We start from the raw sequence: 20,929 nt of genomic DNA, 5'->3' as shown, positions 1-20,929 counted from the left end.
GGAAAATTCTACATATATACTGTTTCATTCCACTGCGCAATTAAAATGGGAAACAACAGAAAATGTAAATTTTGTTGTTTGGAACAAAATAACATCAACGTCAAAATCGTATTTGAAGGGAATTCTCGACATTCTCGCGCATGACAGTTACTTTTCATTTAGGATCTTTGGGAGTACCCGTAACTCATGAGCTTCGGGTCCAAATATTTGGTCCGTTTTAGCTTATCCTAACTGATCCTCTTGTTTTCCCAGTTTCCCACATGGATTGTGTCACTTGTCAATCAGCGTAGACGCATTATTTTATATCAAACCGAAATTCAAATTTAGTAGATGGAAAATAATATTTTCGTCCTATATATATTATGGAAAAATAACTGTAGATCAACACCACTCCCCCCTTGAGTATCGTTTACATACTTAAGTAACTTTTTTACTTATACATAAACATAACACATTCAAAATCACTTCAAGGTTCACACATAACAAAGTAGAAAAATACCTTTGCATCAAAATGAGTGATCGCAAGGGGAGTTTTTTAAACTTTACGCTTGTAAAGTTGGATACTTATCAAATCTATAGGAAATTATAAACGTTATATTTAATTCTTGATACTCAAACCTGTTAACGCTTCAGTGTAATTTTTTTAATAACTATTGTTAGCAATGTTAGCATACTTACTCTGCTTACAATAGTTACCTAGATACTTGATTTAGCGGAATGTTTGAATCCTACACATATTTAATGCATTTAAGCTATCCCTAAATTTTTGAATATCCTAGCTATGAACATATATTTTTTTAAACGATGTCTGAAGATGATAATTTTTAAAGTGAGAATTTTATATAACTGTATTAAAAGTTCTTCAAATAAAGAATTAGAAATTATAATGTAAATTAATGATCTCTGTCCTCTGATCACGTATTCAGAATTGGCTTATTCCGTTTATTGGACATTGGTAGTTGTAGGAAATTCGATATATGCAGAGATAAATCAGATGAAGGTTCCATTTTCATAACCTTGAAATCAAATTCTGTTTACTGTACTTTCAAGGCTGATCAAGTTAGACCTAAAAATTTAAACACTTCTTTTAACTGCTATTAATAGCTCAAACAAGGTATTTTTATTCCTCATGAACTAAGTTTCAATGATATTGACTATTGAGGGAACAAATTTAACTCCTAGGTAGAATCCTTCGTTATAACAAATTCGTTGTGTTTATTTTTGTTACATTATTTGAACTTGAGTCTCATTATATAATAAATGTTTATAATTTTCAGAAAAACGGAGTGAATTCAAAATGTCTTGTAAAATTTTTATGGATAGAGGCCCCCACTTATCGGGCGCAGCAGTTCAAGGAAGGTTAGAATGCGTTTTCCACAAATCTGAAAAAATAAGAGGCATTAAGCTAAGGGTTTTTGGAGATGAGCGTACCGAATGGATTGGATCTGAACAACATTATGATGAAGTAACTAAAAGATATGAGACTATATCATTTCCTCTAACAGGGGATAATAATTTAATTGATTTTGAACTAATGCTGTTTGGTGGTGTAGGAGAAACACATTTAGGACCCGGTAATTTTTTTAATGGAATTTTATTTTAATTATTATGAAAAATTCAATTGGAAAGTATTTGATTTCTTCAATATTTTTTTCTAAATGCCTCCATTTTCAGTTTTAAACTTTTTCAGGAACATTCAACTATCCATTTACGTTTCAATTGCCCCCAAATCTACCTTCAAGCTTTATGAATAATCATGGATATATCCGTTATGGTGTCAAAGCTGTAGTAGACATTCCATGGGCAATGGACTATGAAGATAAAATGTATTTTGAAGTGGCTTCACCAGTCGATTTGAACACTTTTCCTATGGAATGCTTTCAACCTGTATCACGTTCTGATAGTAAAACAGTTTGTTGCTGGTGTTGCGCACAAGGTGAAATTTCTTTGGATATCAATATAAATAAAACTGCTTTTGTTCCTGGAGAAAATGTGAAATTGTTTATGACTTTAACCAACATGTCAAACTCTAATGTGGATGAAGTATCTGCGAAGTTTATGCAGTATGTTAAAAGTAAAGTGGAGCATCCGCATTATGAACATAAAGAAGACCAATATGAATTTGGTTTCAAAACATGGTCAGGAGTCGGAGCTCATGGTAAGGAGACTCGGAAAAAGAAATCAATTTCATTAATTATAATTTTAAACTTATTTTCATCTGTTTCTTCTTCACTGCAGTTATTTAATTCATCACAATACAACTACAATGGAATAATTACTATATTATCCCCTAGATTGACGTTATGCCTCTTAATACGTTATTAACAATTTTTCAATTGAATTATTGATTAATTTTTTATCTAACTTAAATGAGGGTAATGTTATGTATGAAAATTAGAGCGATCATTTACATTTCCTGAATATCAATGTGCATAAATTCCTCCTTATTTGGAAATCTTCTGAATTTATCTTTACCCGATTCATGGTGGTTTGGAATAATCTGTATTTTGATATCTAGAAGAAGCCAAAATATTATGCAAAATATTTTTTTCTTAGGTGAGAATCAGTACGATATGGAAATTCCCATTCCTCCACAAGCTCCATTTCCTAATTTGAATCGTAGCAGTCTGTTCGAAATTTCGTATGATGTGGAAATATGTGCTAATATTGATGGCTGCCATTCAAACATGGATCTAAGTTTTAGTATAGAAATCGGTCACATCCAGCATCAAAGTCAACTAGGTTCTAATCCATTGCCTCCAGTTGAAGGAATAGCCCCTGTTTATCCACCTACTACATCAGGTTATCCATATCCTATTTCTCAACCAACTGCACCACTGGTGAACACAGGAGGTCCCAATGCAGGTAAACTTAACATTGTTTCTTTGAAACAAAGTCGTAGTAATCTCAAGACTCATAATGAGTTCCACAAAACTTTGATCGATTGATCAACTGGTTTATTCTAGTTGAAAATCTACAGTGAATGGAAAATAATCTCAAATTGAAAATAGAAGTTAAGTTAAATAAGAAATACTGGTGTTTGCACTCATTCTTGAAAAAATTTAAGATAAAACCGGTAACTTTAGTAGTGGCCAGCTTACTTGGATTCAAAAGAGATTGGCGATACTTCAGTTGATTTCCGCATTGTTTCCTATGGCGCCACCTACGGAAGAAATGAGAAGTTTGATATAAGCGCCATAGGAAAGAGTGACGAAATCAACTGAAATATAGATATTCTAGACATCTTAATCATAACAATCAACACAAAAAAGCTTTATGAAATCCATGTAATTCTTACATGAAAAAACGATGGCATGGTGATCAGCACAGCGTTTCTATCTTCTGCATCCTTTAAATTTGGTTCGCAGGTACCCAATATCCCCAGCCATCTCAAATGCCTCAGCCGTCTGGGCCTCCATATCCTACAGGTTCTAACACTGGAGTTGTATTACCCCCTGATTATCAATCAGTTTACCCTACAGGACGTCCAGAATCATCTTCATCAATGAAAATGAAAGCGGCAGAAAGTCATAATCATGGTGATGAAGCTCCATCAGCACCTCCTACTACTGATGATCTTCCACCATCCTATGAAGATGCTTCTAAATTTGAAAAGAAATAGTGACGAACATATTAATCTTAGATTTTATAAAATAGGTCAAATCAGCGAATTATTGGTATATTTGAGCATACACTACGTAAGTCTTAGAAATTTTTATAAGCTTTTATTTTCATTCATGCTCATTTTGATATCTAGAAATTGAAAATAATATTTACATTGCGAATTCAATTATACTATGGTGCTATTTGGACTTGTGTTTTATACACAGGTATTAGCTATAGTTCTATACATATTTGATTTAACAAGAACTTATAATAGGTATGTTATTTTCACTTTATAAGTGGTGTTTAAGAATTTTTATATTCCAACATTTTCAAATTTAAATTTTCATCGGCTAATTACATGAAATACTCAATTCATTCGGCTAGTGAAATGTTTTCATATGTTATTCTTTAACTATTGATTCAAATAATTTATCACAAATGAGATTTTATGTCTGATTATTTTACTATAGTGAGTATATTACATTAGAGATATGAAACAATTCTGCTGACAGAAAGTATTTTAGATACTACGCCTTAAATTTGATAATGCATTAAATCAAATATAGTATGATAATAACTATTAAAATATAGATCTTAAATATTTTTCCTAAAAATGAAAAATGTGATAAGAGTTTGATACGTATAGTATATTTTATATCTTCAGATTTGGGGAAGACAATTGTCAAATTTGACTAATGGTAAAATGAACTTTTTATTCCATGTTCTCAAAATTTCTTGCTTTTTTTGTATGTTGAAATAAGTGATTCATATACAATATTTTATATAATTGATATTGATATTTGTTAACGTATGGTATGAGTAGTTATTTGTCATTATTTTAAGATTATAGTAAATATATTGCCATAAGTTTTTATTCAAGCATTGATTTTCAATGAACGAGGTAAGAAGTAGTTATTTTACAGTTTACAATTTAGACTATAGTTGCCCATGCTATTTCTGATATTAATAATTTTATTTGTCCTCAGGTTGTTCAATTTCTGAACTATAAATTTTTTCAACCATACACTTCTTGTGTTTTATTTATTTATTCATTAACAACTTTTTATACAGAATAGATAAACTCTCAAGAGGCTAGAGATTTCATACCTCCAACAACTATCCAATATTCATTAAAATTCAATAATAATATATTATTTATACAAGGGCGTAGATCTTTTTTTTTTCTTGGGGGAGGTAATTAGTTTGATAGTCAGTTCGTTCCATATAAAATTCGGTTTATCCGGATTCATCATTATTTTCATGGAAGATTTGACATCCCATGTAATCTTTGATGGGTTATAAAATTTGTTTAAAACTTTTTATCAAAATTCCCAGTATTTTCATATATAGCGTTCTGCTGATCCGATTTTAATCAAAATTTGTATGGATATTCGGATGTGGTAGTGATTCCATGAAAATTTCAACTCTTTCGGATGTATGGTTTCGCGTTTTACTCAACCGATTCTGATGAAATTTGGAATGAATATTTCAATTCCAAATATTTGGATTGGTTGGAATATCAAAAGTCTTGTAACTATTCAATCTTATTAGAATATGCATTGCGAATGAGTAAATCAGAACTTCTCGGGAGATAAAGTATTAGAGTACCGATTTGAGAGCTTTTTCTAGCAGTTTCAATGGATTTTTTACAAACGAACGACGTTAATTTTCAGATATATCAGCAATAAAATTTGAATTATTTTCACGAAGTTTGAAATATTCAACTGATATGACTGAAAAAAATGAGGTAGAAAGGAAAAACCTGGTTGAAAATAGAAATGCGATGATATACTGCGAAAGAGTTTAATTATTTTTTCAAAGATAATTTACAGGTAATTAAAATTATGACTTGTGACAGTTCTGGAATGATTCATAACACATTTTTATACCTATGCACTCAAATTAAACTAACTTATATTGAATTATAGTGCAATCTCCTGTTGAAAATAGCGAATCAATTGCATTGAATTAGATTTGGAAACGATCCAATCAAGTGCAATTAAGGTTTTCTTTTGTTTTTCCTGACATTATACCGTGAAACTCATAGACTGGTCAAACTTGATTGGAATGAGCAAAGATAATTCTATGGTTAAAACTTGCATACTTGGCATTCCTTAGGCCATGTTGATATTTCTATCTCTTTTTAACCCTATGTGTTGAAAGAAGACAGATATATATCGGGAGCGCTTAGATCTAATTCTGGAACATAGTATTTGTTTGATGCTTTCACTTTTGTCTTTGGATAACGCGTCATGATTGCGATATTATGCTTAGAGTTGTGATAAAAATAAAGAAATGCAAGCCAAACTATATTAAGCAGTAATTATAGCACTTCGAACAAGACTTGAATCAAATGTGGGTCCAAAATTGATGTGTATTTTTCGCGAAAATATTCGAGATATGTTAGTAATCCAGCATTCCTAGCATTCTTAGGTAGGTATAATGCACCATTTTGGATGAATGAAATTCTTACTAAAAAGTTTTAAAAATTTCAGGTTCTGGAAGCTGAATGAGATTTTTCACAACCTATATCACAATTTAGACTGGAGGAACGATAAGCCATTCTATTGTTGGACCAAAAGTAGGCTACACTTGATCATCAAAGGTCAATAAAGTTTTTTCATCCTGTCTATCATCAACTAGCAAAATTTCTTCTCCGTGGACTCCAGTTACAGGCCCCGCCGATACAAAGGCGGGGGCCCCAGACGGTAAAAATCTCGATGTTGGTGATATGAGTGATGATGAAAGAGACTTAGCAGCAGCTGATGCTGAGGGGGTATGGAGTCCAGATATTGAACAGAGCTTTCAAGAAGCTTTAGCAATATATCCTCCTTGTGGCAGGAGGAAAATTATTCTTTCAGATGAAGGAAAAATGTATGGAAGGAATGAACTCATTGCAAGATACATAAAACTGCGTACTGGAAAAACGAGAACACGAAAGCAGGTTAGTTCCCATATTCAAGTTTTGGCTCGAAGAAAATTACGTGAAATTCAAGCCAAACTCAAAGTGCAATTCTGGCAGCCTGGCTTACAACCAGGGACATCCCAAGATGTCAAACCCTTTACACAAGCAGCTTATCCAACAAAACCTGCAACTGCTGTGTCGTCTGGTGAAGTTGGAGCTCTTCAAGAGCCTCCACCTCCAGTTTGGGAAGGTCGTGCAATAGCTACACATAAATTAAGACTTGTTGAATTTTCTGCATTCATGGAGTCTCAAAATCGTGAAGAAGCATATCAACGTCATCTTTTTGTTCACATAGGTGGACCTGCTCTATCATATTCAGATCCTTTATTAGAAGCTGTTGATGTTCGGCAAATATATGATAAATTTCCAGAAAAGAAAGGTGGTTTAAAAGAATTATATGATAAAGGTCCTCAAAATGCCTTCTTCCTTGTAAAATTTTGGGCTGATCTCAATTCTAATTTTCAAGATGAGGCAGGTGCATTTTATGGTGTTACAAGTTCATATGAAAGTAATGAAAATATGATTATTACGTGCTCTACAAAAGTTTGTTCTTTTGGAAAACAAGTTGTTGAAAAAGTTGAAACAGAATATGCTAGATTTGAAAATGGCCGTTTTGTATACAGGATTCATAGGAGTCCAATGTGTGAATATATGATAAATTTCATTCATAAACTGAAACACTTGCCTGAGAAATATATGATGAACAGCGTCTTGGAAAATTTCACAATTTTACAAGTGGTGAGCAATCGTGATACTCAGGAGACTCTCCTATGTACAGCTTATGTATTTGAAGTGTCTACATCAGAACATGGAGCCCAGCACCATATCTATAGACTCATTAAAGATTGAGGGGCCAAATCTCTGGGGCTCTTAAGATCCCTACATAATCTGACAGAGTTGAAAAATTTTAGTTTGTTAGTTGACTTGAAAATCCTAACATAATTCGGTAGCTAAGTGGATTGAAAAATTTTTGTATTTTACAAAATCCCTTTTGGACTTACTTAGTGGAGTATTTTCTACCTTTGAAATAAAAGATTGTGTGGGATGCTCCTTTTGATCAAAAAGATGCTCCATTCACTTCAGTGCCTACACTAAACTAGTATTATTAATAATGTAAACATAAGTATAGTTTTAAACAGAGGATGGAATTCCTTTTGTCTTCTCTCTTAAAGCTTTATTGCCAATTGATAACCAGTGCATGGGGTTTTCATAAAAGAAAAGCGGACTGAAATTCATTTATTGAACACAGATATCTGAGAGATTTTCAGAAATAGTGGATAGGCAGCAGGTGTTTTAGTTTGAACATGCTTTATTGTTGACCATAGGCTCAAAGTATACTTGAATGTTGACGAAATTGCAACTATATTTTCAAATTATTGAAAAAAGGTATTTTAAATAGTGATGTTATTTATAAAATTATATTTTTACCTTGTGTGTAATTTTTATTATATACTTAAGAGATCTTTATTTTATTTGTATATTTGAGTTTTAGTGAATAATTTTAATTTTATTTATTTTTTGCCTGTAGATTTTTTCTACATTGCAGCTAACTAAATCTAAGCTTATATGTATACTAATGATACAAGTCAGTGATTTTTTCGATAATTCTCATCTTGATAATTCTATGATAAAATGTACAGTATTGAAAAAAATTTTGTTTCTTTAATCATAACTCATGACACTTTTCATGATTAAACTTCTTTTTTTCTCAATTGGAAATGCATTGAAATTAAATGAGGGATTTTTTCTGATAGTACCACATTTAAGTAAGAACTAGTTTTCAGTGGAATTCTTTCATTTAACTTTTGTAGATTTAGATGTCTACATATTATCATTTTAACCCAGTAGCTTGTATCTTATTAATCCTGTTTTCATAAGTACTTTTATTTTTTTCAAGTGTTAGGAAGAATCCCTTTTCAATTTAGATATCATAAGCATATGAAATGCATAATATGTTTTATTGAGTTGTGTGATCTCAAGGTGCTATAATATGCAATCCCTGAAAAAATCATATCCAATAAGAAAAATATGGAGTTTTGAGAGAAGACTGTGAATTTCGTTTTCAGATTCATGTACTTTCTCTGAGAATCCGAATATCATACTTAATTATTTGAGTGCATTATAATTTTATTATTTCATAGGCTATGTTGCAATATAAAAACATTTATCCCAAGGGATCAATATAAGATCAATTGATTTTCTGAAATTTCTTTACACATTTTTATAGAACATGAAATGACAAAAATTCATTCCAATATTGGCAAAGACAATAAAACCTACTAAAAAGTTTGGTGGTCAGTTGTGCTGATGTAAAAACCAAATTGCAGCTACATCTAGTGTAGCTACTATGATCATATATGTTGCCACAATTTTATAACTGCAGCTATTGTTGTTTTTGGGCACATTGAACCATAAGGTCGTGGTGCAATGAATCCTTAAATCTATTGTTGTTTTCTCGATAAGATTGAACCATTTGAAATTTCATACTTGATATGATATAGTTAGAGAAAGTCATTAGTTTGTTATGTACATAAAGTTTAGTCAATTGTTAAATTAATTATTTCCAAATTCTTTATTTCAACATCCCTTGGGCCGAATGTTATATTGATTACAATAATTGAATGTAATTTAATAAATTAGTGATTTTTGGAAATTGCCATGTGATTTGTATAGCAAATGCCTAATATCTTGAAAAAAGGTGGCTGCAAATAAAGTTTTATGGAAAATTTGTTGGTTCTATCCCTATATCTTTCATCTTCAACCATGAAAGATAAACACTTTACCTAATTCTCGTAAAATTATTATATCAGCAGTTTAGTTAGCATTTAGTTTTAATCGTGATTTGCATATCTGTGGGAGATTTTAAAGAGTTTGCCAGTTATGAGAACTGTTATTATCTTAGAAGGCTTTGTTACCCTGTTCCATAACAGGAGTAAAACGTTAACAAAACAGTCAGGTGAGGGTGGGGTCAAAACAGGGAGCTGTTCCGTTTTTTGATTCTTTCAATAGTTAAAAAAAGGAGTTATTTGGAAAAAGATTCTGCGAAAATAATTGTCGCGTTTTTCAATTTGAAATGTTGTTTCGCTATGGATTGTATCATTAATTAATTTGTTCATTTTTGCATAGTAAGTCGATACCCTTGGAAAAACACCCTATGATTCTTGTAGATTTTATTTGTTTATAAAGGATGAAGAGTTGAGGCAAAGCCTATAAAACTCAAAAAAATTAACATATACATTCTACGCAAAAAATATATGAAAATGAGAACAAAAAATACAGAGTGAATCAAAGTGAGAAGAAAAAAAAATCCACTATCACGAGTGACTCAGCCGTACGCGATGGCACAAACTGTCAAATTATTTTTGAAGGAATTAACCGACTCTCCCGACCATCCTTTAATTTTTTGAAAATTCGATCGAATGAAACAAAAACCGCTCCATGGATTGAATTGAAATTCTGTGGGATTTTTGTGGTGATATTGAACTGTAAAACGCATACTCAACATTTATGGTTTTTTCGATATCTTCAATTCAGCGCTTGATTATCTAAAAAGCCTCCAAAAGCCCTATTTTTATCAACTTTTCAAATTAATGTAGAGAACAAAACAATTTTTTTCCGAAAATACCTAGCTAATTCTTGTAGAGAATTCATTTAAGATTTCAAAACATTCCCTAAATTTTCTGTGCAATCATTGATTGGTGATATATAGATGGTTAAAGACTAAAAAGTCCTTTTCAATTCAAAGTTCGATATTTCAGCGAGAAGTGCTCGTATCGAAATGTTGAAAAAAGGGTATTGAAGCTGAATGAACAAGTTATCTTATCCATATAGTGGTTAAGTTGGAAGAAAAATGTCCAAGTCTGTAGGCCAAAAATAAAAACTGAAAAAATTTCGCGGAAATTTTAGATCGCTCAATCCTAAATGAATACAATTCATTAGGATTGAGCGTTGCTTGAAAAATGTTTTCATCATGAGATCTCTAAACTATAAACTTCAAGCTTCAAAAACCTTTTTTTCAAATTGAGATAAGACCGCATTGTTATCGAAAATACAGTCATTTGAGAAACCACTAAAAGTTTCGAATTTTATTTAGTGTTATAGATACAGAGTGATTCACCGCGATGGCCTCTATTAGTCATTTATGGAAAACTAATAATAATTTTGTTCTGAAAATTTGTAAATTGGGATTTGAGACAATGATATCTTTCTCCCTTAAGTATTTTCAAACTTCTACAACTTCCGGATATACCGTAAGCAGATTTCTACTTTCTTTATATTTGAAATGGCACACCCAGCATATAGTTGCATCATTAGCTAATGTTTGAGTTGAGAAGATCCATCAATACGTGATTTCTGAACCATTTTTTTTTCATAAGGATGTCATTTACTCATGAACCGTTGAGTTCATACCCAAATTATGGTATATTATTGCTATCTATTGCTATAATTTGGGTATGAACTAAACAATTCATGAGCAAATGACATTCTTATGAAAAAAAACATGGTTCAGATATCACGTATTGGATGGATCTTCTCAACTCAAACTACAATTGCGACACTTGAAAATGGAAATAAATCTGGTTTTTACGCTGATTAACAAAAAATATGTAATCTTGAGATAACATCAACCATAATTTATGTTTAATATTTAATAACATTGTGAAACTTTTCTAATTGTTTATCAATTTTTTCTTATTGGTAATCAATAAATCGAAAAGAAATCTCAAAAGAAAAATCCGTATATTGACTCTATATGTATTTGAAGACTGTTGCATAAGGTGATATACATATATTGTTGAAATTAATCAAAATGTCGCAATAATGGCAAATAATTGATGAACGTATTGTTCTCAGAAAATGGATCAATTGAAAAACGCCCGCCGCTGTATAACTTTGCGCATTAAAAGTAACCACGACATGCGCATTCTAATAAATAGATCCTCTGACTGCAGTTAACGTCAAACGTCATTGAATACTCATCTCGGTGAGTTGACGAAAACTTGGGTCGCCCGAAAAAATCATGATATTGAGCTTTAACGATAAAATTAATATAGTTCAATGTCAAGAGTGCAGTATAAGTGACAAAATAAGAAACAGTCTACCTTCTTGATCAAGTGTTAAATTAGTCGTTTTATTTAGCAAATTTAAAAGTACCTTCGAGTTTATTTGCCAATATGCCGAAAGGAAAACGAAGAGGAAAATCTGGTGAGTTTTCCATACAGTTTTTCTGTATTTTTATACATTAAATAATCGCAGGTACTTCCCTTGGCCGTTCTATCTTTTTCTTATAAATCTGACGTTTCAATTTACTTTCATTTTCTTCAAGAATGATAACGTTAATCAGTAATAATCCATTTTATTTATTGTTTATGAGTAATTCCAAGTTTTTCTATCTATTTCATTACACTTCCATATGTTTCGATTTCGAATATCAGGTGAAATTGCGCAAGATTTTCCAAATTCTTGTTTGAGGTTGTATAATTCAAGGCTGCTTCAATTATCAGAACTTCAAAGAATGCAGGAAGTTAGATAATAGAGATATTCGTAAAGATACAGCAACTGAATAAGTCGGTCACGTCAATAATGGGTGATGATCAGATTATGAGCACCTTTAATTAGTTGAAAATAGAAAATGACTCCATTTTTAAATCGAACATGTGCTTCCCCAAGACAATGACGTTTAAAAGAATAGGTTATTTCAATTTCTGACTGAAAAAATGATTGCAGAAGTCTCGATTTTTATTGATAATTATTATGCAAAAAATTGGAAATATGTATCCGTAATGGAGCAGGTTCAATCTATCTATGTAGGTGGTATATTTATAGGGATGATTTGATATATTCAACATATGGTGACAATTTGTTATTCTCTTTGTTGGAACCGATTGTTTATATTCGAAATTTTACTTACATTATGAATGATTTTCCCCAAGAACCTATGTTCACTACATTATTCTGTAAAACAAATATGATTCCAATGTACAATTTGAATTGATACTGAAGATAATCCAAGGGTTCTATTTAAGAGTGTTTACATACATCTATTTGTATTTTTATTTATTTATTTATTCATTCATTCCCGACTCCCAAGCAGCAAAATAATAATAGTAACATTAAAACTTATTCACTTTACCTTACACCCACAACTTTGAGGTTGCTTTGGATTTTTCTCCACTGGAGTTCCAGATGAATATTTATATAAGTTTCAAATTTCCATTCAATTCAAGCAATTATGTGAATATTTCTCTAATGAAAAGAGGGCTATCTTATAAAGATTTTTATATCAGATTATTAAGAAAACAATGAAAAATGAAGTATGAGTAAACTGTCATCGATTTGTTTGAATAAGATTAATTGGAAATAGATCGGTGTAATTCAAAATTTATAATTTTTTGAAATTAATTTTATATTCTCATTTCAGAGCGTTACGAGAATGCAATGCAAACCTCTGACGATGAATCCTGTGACAATGCTTCAGTATTCAGTGTGGAAACCAAAAGTGCCAGTGACGATTGTGAAGATGAGTTCCTTCAAGATCAGTTTGAAGAGAAACTGATTGAGCTGATGGATGGACTCACCCAAAAGTCTGCTCAGGGCAGAACCAATTGCTTGCTAAACATCTCTAAGGCACTTGTTTCCAAATATGTCCCAGCTTTTGTTTCAGATAGGTGAAGAAATATTTTTATTTTTTGGATTTAGAAGAATTCAAAGAATAAATGGGAACACTGACTTAGCCAAAATGATTGGTGGTTTTATATTTTATAGAATTTTCTTTCAGACACTTCACATTATGTGATGGCATTGAGAGATGCTTGAAAAAAGGCTCAACTGCAGAAAAAAGTGCAGCTAGCGAATTAGCTTCTATAGTGTGCGTCCAATTAGGAGCAGAGCCTGGCTGTGAAGAAGTCTGTAAAGCTCTCAAGCCGGTATTGATGACCACAGCGGCAGACAATTCAGCTAGTGCAGCTGTTAGAGGAAAGGTATTTAAAACACATGATGTGTTGATTTTTAATAAATCTCAAAATTGTGATTAATAATTGTTTGAATCCGGTATTTTTATTTTTAGTGCTGTTCCACTCTTGGTCTACTCAGTTTCTTAGCTAATTCAGAGGTGGGAGATATCTTGAGTTTGATGCGACAGTTTGAAACTTACTTCTCTGGGAGTTACCATAAAGGAGGTGTAACAAATACCAATGTGACTCCTGAACAAGCCAATTTTCATGCTGCGGCTCTTAGTGCCTGGGGTCTCCTTCTCACTACTATAGATCCTAGTTCTGTTTCTATGATGTTAGAGACTAAATCCTTGATGTAAGTATTTAGATTTATTAGCATTTTTTTGATTGATTTAATCTTTTTTGAGAATTTGAATTGCGCCATGAAAACTACTGATAGCTCTAATATCAACAGCTTTACTGAATATCCTCTTCTTCTATTTCTTGTAGATCCATAAAAAAACTGGCTGAACTTCTGGAATCCCAACATTTGGAAGTGAGGATGACAGCTGGAGATGTCCTTGCTTTGCTTTATGAAGTTGGTAAATTGGATCTGGAAGATTTTGGCGAGGATTTCGATGACATACTTGCAACTTTGAGGAGTTTGGCTACTGATTCTCACAAATACAGAGCCAAAAAAGATAGAAAACAACAAAGGGCTTCATTCAGGGACATTTTGCTGTTTATTGAGGTGAGTGTTAGAGTTTGATTACATACAGTCTGGTAGAGTTACATACAGCTGGTATTATTATGACATCTCGTAGTATTTGCAAATATTTTTCCCTATTTGAATTGCCATCAATTTTGAAAGATAATAATAATAAGAAAGTGCAGACCCTCTCGGTGGCCAAAAAGGGTTTTTCCCTCACACGGACATTGAAAAAAAAAAATAATAATAAATCGACTTTATTCAACAAATGTACATACATTTGCCCTGAAAAGGCGAAGATTAGCTAAAGCTACTCTTAAACCTTCCCAGTTTACAAAATAGAAACAAAAATAATACGAAAATAGATCTCCCCTACAATTTCAACAACATTGATTTTGAACATCAGTAAAAGAGGAAAAAAAAAAGTAGTAAGTACTATATCAAAAAACACAAAAATTCATCAATGTGACAACAATGTTGCTAGTTTTGCTGATTTAGCAGTTCATCTTTAATGACTTTTCTAAATTTGGTCATCTTAATCTGATCTTACATTATTTCTCAAAAAAGCAGTCTGTACGTTTAATTTTTTAAGATATTGCATTCTTAATGATTCGGTCAAATGTTTATTTTCTCATGACTAATTACTGGCTACTGAAGGATTGTTGTGGTCTTTGAGAGAAACTTGGGATTCATAGGTCGAAATTCTATTCTCCTGATACAAAATCTTCTGGGATAATTTCTCGAGTGGTTCTCAATTTTTAGGATTCATCCCATGTTTTTTTAACACATGTCTAACTGTTCAATCCTGAATGTCAATTTCTATTCTATTCACTACTTACGTTAAAGCAAACCAGACTTTGAAAAGATACAAAAAATATTCAAAACTGTTTGAAAAGACGATACTTGTTGACCATGATAAGCAAAAATTAATCACCAAACCACGTCATCGGCGCAGCCAGCTTTTAAAAATAATTTAATTTCATTAATTTTATTGCAGGAAGATGTTATGCCAGATGTTAGAGTGAAATTTGGGAAGGAGGTTCTTGAGTTGGACTCTTGGTCTAAAAGGAAGCAGTATGACACCCTTTGCACAATATTAGGTCCTGGCATTAATATCCATTTAGCAGATAACTATTTCTTGAGGGACTTATTTGAGATTTCCGAACCTCTTATTACTCCTGGATCAAATAATCATCATGCTCAAAATCAAATGGAGAGATTCAGAAGGGTAAATAGGATTTTTTCGAAGTTTTATTCTTAAAACCAGATATAAATGTATGCAAGAATTATTAATGTTTTTCTCTTCTAATTACAGAAATTGCAGAATGCAGCAAATTTCAAGGCGAGATCGATAGCGCGAAGGATAACCAGAGATAAAAGATTAGAATTTTGAGAATGCAGAAAATATTCTATTGTGTATTGAATTTTATTTTACGAAAACAAGAGAAATATATATTTTCGATTTGGTAATCTTGTTTTTATAATCTTAGCTGTAAATATGTTGTGTTTAATTATTCATATTAATAAAATGTGTGAAAAAGGAATTGTTTTTTTCTTATCTCCTAGAATAATGGTCAAATGAATAATCTTGGAGCTTTGGAGAGGAGTGTTACTTCTTAATTTTTTCTGCATCCGCCGATAAAACGATATTTAGATATCATCTCCAACAAATGTTAGTGCAAAATTTTGAGAGTATTGTATAATTGGTAGTTGAAAAAATTTTTTTTATATAATTTCTATATCTCAAAATCTTTCAGATTTCAAAGAAATTTTGTATGTTAACTAAATGAGTTATCCAAAAATGCAGCTATGTAGCTGAAAGTAAAAAAATCAAGTTTCTGATCTGATAAACTTCAGAATTACAGAGTATCTTATGAATAATGGGCTGATTCCTTGAGAATATTTAGAGGGAGGGTTGAAGAAACGTTGAGGGAGATATAAAGTTAGTAACCTATATGTATGTATTATTATTATTATTATTATTATCTGGATAGCTTCGGATCTCGAATGGCGCATTAAGTTTGTTAATGGGTGAAATGCGATTTAGGGGTTTTCCCCTTAGATGTAAAATGACAATTTTAAGCTTCGAACAAAACTTCATTTTGATTGCATGCCCAGAACCATAGAAAAACCAAGAAGAATATTAAAAAGAAATGCCTAATATTTATGTGATCACAAAACCGACGGAGTTGAGATTTTGGGTGTTGAATGTTGATAAAAAAATAACAATAACTAAGAAAACTCTATCGGATTATCGTAAAAAAATGATCTAATAATTGCATATGAGATTTTGCAAATAAATATAGTGTTTTGAGCTTTATGCAAAAGTTTCATTCATTTCATCGGAATCATAGAAAATTCAAGTAGAATATTGAAAGAAAAAAAATAGGAAAGCTCTGACGTGGAGTTATAGGAACTTTTGAGCGCTCGTTCATTGATTCGCCACTTAGAACCATGGGGTCTATATATACATATCAAATTATGTGGTCTCCAAGGGCGCAATTGGAGCATGAATGAAAGAGCACGTTGAAACTCATGACTTCATATCATTGCTCAACCCTCTTTTTTCATTGAAAGATGTCGCATTATCTTACAATTTTGTTTCATAAAACAACTGTCATTATAAATTCGACTTCCGTCAAAATTACTTTTCATTTAGTTTTTCGGTCAAAAAATTCTAAATTCCTGTGATATATTCGAATCATTTCATAATATGGGCTGTTTCGGTGGATGTTCTTGCGGTTCTTCATGCTGTGGACCATATTATCCACAAAGTCCTATTTGTGGGACGATAAGAGGACCTGCTCTGCGTATAAATGATGTAACAACTGAATGTAATCCTTTCTGTTGTAATCTTCCGAGGCCAAAAGGTAAAGCGGTACATCGTGCAACGTTGTGGGCTAGGGGTTACCATCAACCACCCAACTATTGCGCCAGTTACATGGAAAGAGTAATTTCAAGAATTGATCTACAATCACCTCACCGGCAAATACCCTTCAATCCAATGGGGCCATGTTTCTGTAATAAGTAATTTTAGTTTATGAAAGTTAACTTGAAGTATTTATCCCTAGTAAGCGTTAACGTTGTACCTTGTAAACCATTATGAAACTGAATATATTGTAAGAAACTGTATTTTATTTGAAATATTTGATATTTGTTCACTATACTCTCAACCCTGCCTTGCCTTCCTAGTCTGCCGTAGGTATGTGTGGTCTCCGATTTAAAAAATACATTTCAGACCATACTGAACAATTTTTGGCGATACTTTCTCGCGACAAATATGGTAGGTGCGCCCTCTCCCTAGGGATTACGGTGCTTCTTCCTGAGATCGCTGGATTGCCCAGCGATCTCAGACACCCTCTCACACGATCCTGGAGAGGTGACGCTGCTACAACGCATCGGCTCCTTTAAACCCCCGGGACTGCATTAAAGAGTGGTGAATGCCTATAACGCCACCTCTCGGGCAGATAGTTTCACTACAAATTTATTAAGTGTTTGTTGGTCTGTCTGTAGGTTCGAAATTCCTTGGAACAACCAATTATTATAACTTATACTATTCTTATCCAATTATAATGGAATTTGGCATTGGTATCCTATTTGGGCTGAAGATATTTTCATACGAATTTTAACTTTTCCAGATACAGGATATGCATGTTCATTATACACAAACATGGTAATCTCCGTATCTTGATTAGATTTTAATAAAATTTGGTACTGATATTAGGATTGGTTCGTTGATGTTTCTGTATAATTTTCATGCTTATATGTTAACTTCCATGAACCTCAATATTTCGCGTTCTATCTCATCCTTAGAACATTAATAATTTATCTATATTCTAAGACTTCATCAGTGTAAGTACTAAAATAAGGTTATGATTGCTTATCCAGACGTACGGGATTGCGCATTCGCAAATTCAAAATTCTTGGGACCCCAATATTTCGCGTTTCATTGATTTTGATCAAATTTGCTTTTGCTAATAGTGCTTGGACTAATATGGTTCCATTGGAATTTGAACTTATTGTTATACAATGGTGCACATAAGTAAATTGGAAAATCTAATGAGGCATAGGCGTAGCCAGAGGGGGGTTTAGGGGGTTATTAATTATCGTAACTTTATAGTAATTTTTTTTTAACACGAATTATGTGGGTGACGCATCTATTCTAGCAGAAACTGAAGATGAACTACAGTAGAACCTCGATCATCCGGCCTAATGGAGGGGAAACGGTTCCCGGATAATCGAAAAACACGGACAATCGAAATTCCTCAAAATACGCACAACTATGAAAATTAGAGAAATGTATGGGGTACAATTATTTATTAAGCAACAAAATCAATAGAATCATAATATCATATAAAAATATACAAATGAAAAACAAATCATTGCATTGGTACCTATAATACATCGAATGTATATATTTTAGTTGAAAAAGTATGTAATTTTTGTCTGTCTTTTTTTACTATTCATCTTGAGACAAATGTGAGCCCGAATTTTCCTCAAGTGGAGGACATCAATATAATCCGTATCATTTTCCTGCTCTAAATAGTACATCAGACCATTTGCAAATCTCAACGCGTCTTCGGCAGAAACAGTGTTTCTCTAATTTTGTGGTTATTCCGTTCATTCTTCCACATCTTGTAGAAGAAAATCGTGCGGGAATATATCTGAAACGCACAGTTTTCATGGTTATATTTTATTATTATATGTTGGTACTCCGAACTTTCCGCCACGACTTTATCTATCGATTCATCAATTTGCCTTAAAGAAATCAGTTCACCCAACCAACATTTTTCAATGCAAAAATCACTAAAAGATATTTATGGAAATATTTCATTGATTTCAATAAAAATGCAATGAATTAGAGAAAAAAATGTATAATACTCGTACAGAAGGCTCATTCTACCACTCGTCCATTCAAAAACTCGCCACTTAGTTTTTGAATTTTGAACTCGTGGAACAATATCAATGCCTTCTGCACTTGTATTATGAATAACTATTTCCTGCGTGGAAAATTCTTCAACACTTTAATCGTCTGTATCCATACAGTGGTTAGGTTGGGAAAATTTTGATGCGATTTCTGAATCATCCAGTATCTGATAACCGGGTTCATTTAAATCCGAATTTAGCCATTCCTCAACATCATCGACTAAAACATTTTCGAATTATACCAAATTATTACTATGGCGCATGCGTAATGAATTGAATCCCGGATAATCGAGTGGATGTCTGCTCGTGGAAACGGATGAGTGAAAATGTCGACTAGCTCGGATTACAGAGTAAAACGGATAATAGGAGAACGGATAATCGAGGTTTTACTGTACAAAGACAAATACATAAATTCTATCAGATCATCAGAAATTACAACATGTCAATATCAATTGAAATGAAATGTATGATATTTTCGAAGGGACTGAAATGTATGATACTTTCGAAGGTGCAATTATAAGATGTAATGGCTATGTATGATTGGATAGTTGAACAAGTGATGAGGTTCCGCTACTTAGGAGAGGACATATCTATCAATAGCAATCTGATAGAAGATATCAAACCATAGGTCAAAAAGTCCCAATATCTTGCTGTCTAAGATATGTCATTTGGGCAATATGTATGTTGATGGTAAAGTGCAAACATATAAATCCTGTGTAAAACCGGTACTAACCTATGGCATCGAAAGAGGAGATGAATGCACTGAGAATAATCGCAGGAAAAACATTAAGGGAAACAGTGAGAAAGAGCGATAACAACTATTTGTGAAGTGAAGGTATGGTGAGATGGAGATGAAAGAGGAGAAGATATTGGAGAGAACACGTAGAAAGAACACAGCAGAAAAATCCATAGAATCCAATGAAAAGATAGCTAGAGTTCTATCTCCCAGGAAGCTGTTTTCCACTGAGACAACCTTCACAATGAACATATCTTCAGAAGGAGAAGAAAAAGAAAAAGGAAAAGAAAAAGAAAAAGAAGAATGGGAAGATGGAGAAGAGGGATAAGATGGAGAAGAGGAGAAGAAGAGAAGAGAAAAAGAAGAGAAGACGGAGAAGAGGAGAAGAGGGAGAAGAGGAGAGGAGGGAGAAGAGGAGAGGAGGGAGAAGAGGAGAGGAGGGAGAAGAGGAGAGGAGGGAGAAGAGGAGAGGAGGGAGAAGAGGAGAGGAGGGAGAAGAGGAGAAGAGGGAGAAGAGGAGAAGAGGGAGAAGAGGAGAAGAGGGAGAAGAGGGAGAAGAGGGAGAAGAGGGAGAAGAGGGAGAAGAGGGAGAAGAGGGAGAAGAGGGAGAAGAGGGAGAAGAGGAAAAGTGGGAGAAGTGGGAGAAACGGGAAAAAAGGGAGTAGAGCAGAAGAGGAGAAGAAGTTTCAAAATAATAATAAAATTAAAATTAACTACAGAAAATTTGAATAAATGATTATTTGAAATAATGCCGTTGATTGGTCAATTCTTTTTTTAGCACCATCTTAAGGAAGAAAAGTTAAATGGGATTTATGCCGAGCCGAGTCACTAGAATTATTTTAAACAAAATCTAATCAGTGAACACACCAGTATTTTAGACATCTTACAAGACGCTACTCTGGTGTCATTTGTGTGAAGTATTCTGACAGTTTTGGCTGTGACTAAGTTGTATAACATACTGATTATTCTGGAGACTTAGCTTGGCATGGAACCTTCTTCACTTTAATTCCTTAAGGTGCCCCTGTACGAAGGATTGATTAATAAACGACATCATT

At 32.7% G+C, this 20,929-nt stretch overlaps 4 protein-coding genes across 6 annotated transcripts; all 4 read left to right on the top strand.

Annotated features, from left to right (window-relative positions):
* The first annotated feature begins 900 nt into the window (after positions 1-900).
* LOC123680022 (arrestin domain-containing protein 2-like) lies at positions 901-4,630 on the top strand. 2 transcript variants are annotated; one of them, XM_045617655.1, is made up of 5 exons: positions 901-1,182; positions 1,278-1,574; positions 1,691-2,158; positions 2,557-2,865; positions 3,369-4,630. In XM_045617655.1, exons 2-5 carry the CDS (start codon positions 1,298-1,300, stop codon positions 3,620-3,622), a joined length of 1,308 nt encoding a protein of 435 aa, XP_045473611.1. In that variant the 5' UTR covers positions 901-1,182; positions 1,278-1,297; the 3' UTR covers positions 3,623-4,630. The 2 variants fall into 2 exon arrangements, with proteins under 2 accessions (XP_045473611.1, XP_045473612.1); XM_045617656.1 differs by having other exon boundaries at positions 902-1,114.
* Positions 4,631-5,824: 1,194 nt separating this feature from the next.
* LOC123680157 (transcriptional enhancer factor TEF-1) lies at positions 5,825-9,299 on the top strand. 2 transcript variants are annotated; one of them, XM_045617921.1, is made up of 2 exons: positions 5,825-6,039; positions 6,102-9,299. In XM_045617921.1, exon 2 carries the CDS (start codon positions 6,338-6,340, stop codon positions 7,418-7,420), a length of 1,083 nt encoding a protein of 360 aa, XP_045473877.1. In that variant the 5' UTR covers positions 5,825-6,039; positions 6,102-6,337; the 3' UTR covers positions 7,421-9,299. The 2 variants fall into 2 exon arrangements, with proteins under 2 accessions (XP_045473877.1, XP_045473878.1); XM_045617922.1 differs by having other exon boundaries at positions 5,825-6,043.
* Positions 9,300-11,526: 2,227 nt separating this feature from the next.
* On the top strand, positions 11,527-15,756 carry LOC123680320 (interferon-related developmental regulator 2). The gene is made up of 7 exons (XM_045618155.1): positions 11,527-11,776; positions 12,993-13,239; positions 13,350-13,551; positions 13,638-13,879; positions 14,014-14,254; positions 15,210-15,440; positions 15,528-15,756. The coding sequence occupies exons 1-7, from the start codon at positions 11,746-11,748 to the stop codon at positions 15,603-15,605; spliced, it is 1,272 nt and encodes a 423-aa protein (XP_045474111.1). The 5' UTR covers positions 11,527-11,745; the 3' UTR covers positions 15,606-15,756.
* Positions 15,757-20,203: 4,447 nt separating this feature from the next.
* LOC123680918 (spore wall protein 2-like) lies at positions 20,204-20,539 on the top strand. The gene has a single exon (XM_045619039.1). It carries the CDS (start codon positions 20,204-20,206, stop codon positions 20,537-20,539), a length of 336 nt encoding a protein of 111 aa, XP_045474995.1.
* Positions 20,540-20,929: the final 390 nt, after the last annotated feature.

Source organism: Harmonia axyridis, chromosome 5, assembly GCF_914767665.1.
Source record: "Harmonia axyridis chromosome 5, icHarAxyr1.1, whole genome shotgun sequence".
NCBI classification, from domain to species: Eukaryota; Metazoa; Arthropoda; class Insecta; order Coleoptera; family Coccinellidae; genus Harmonia; species Harmonia axyridis.
Note: the sequence above shows the minus strand (reverse complement) of the source record. Positions and strands in the feature narration are given on the sequence as shown.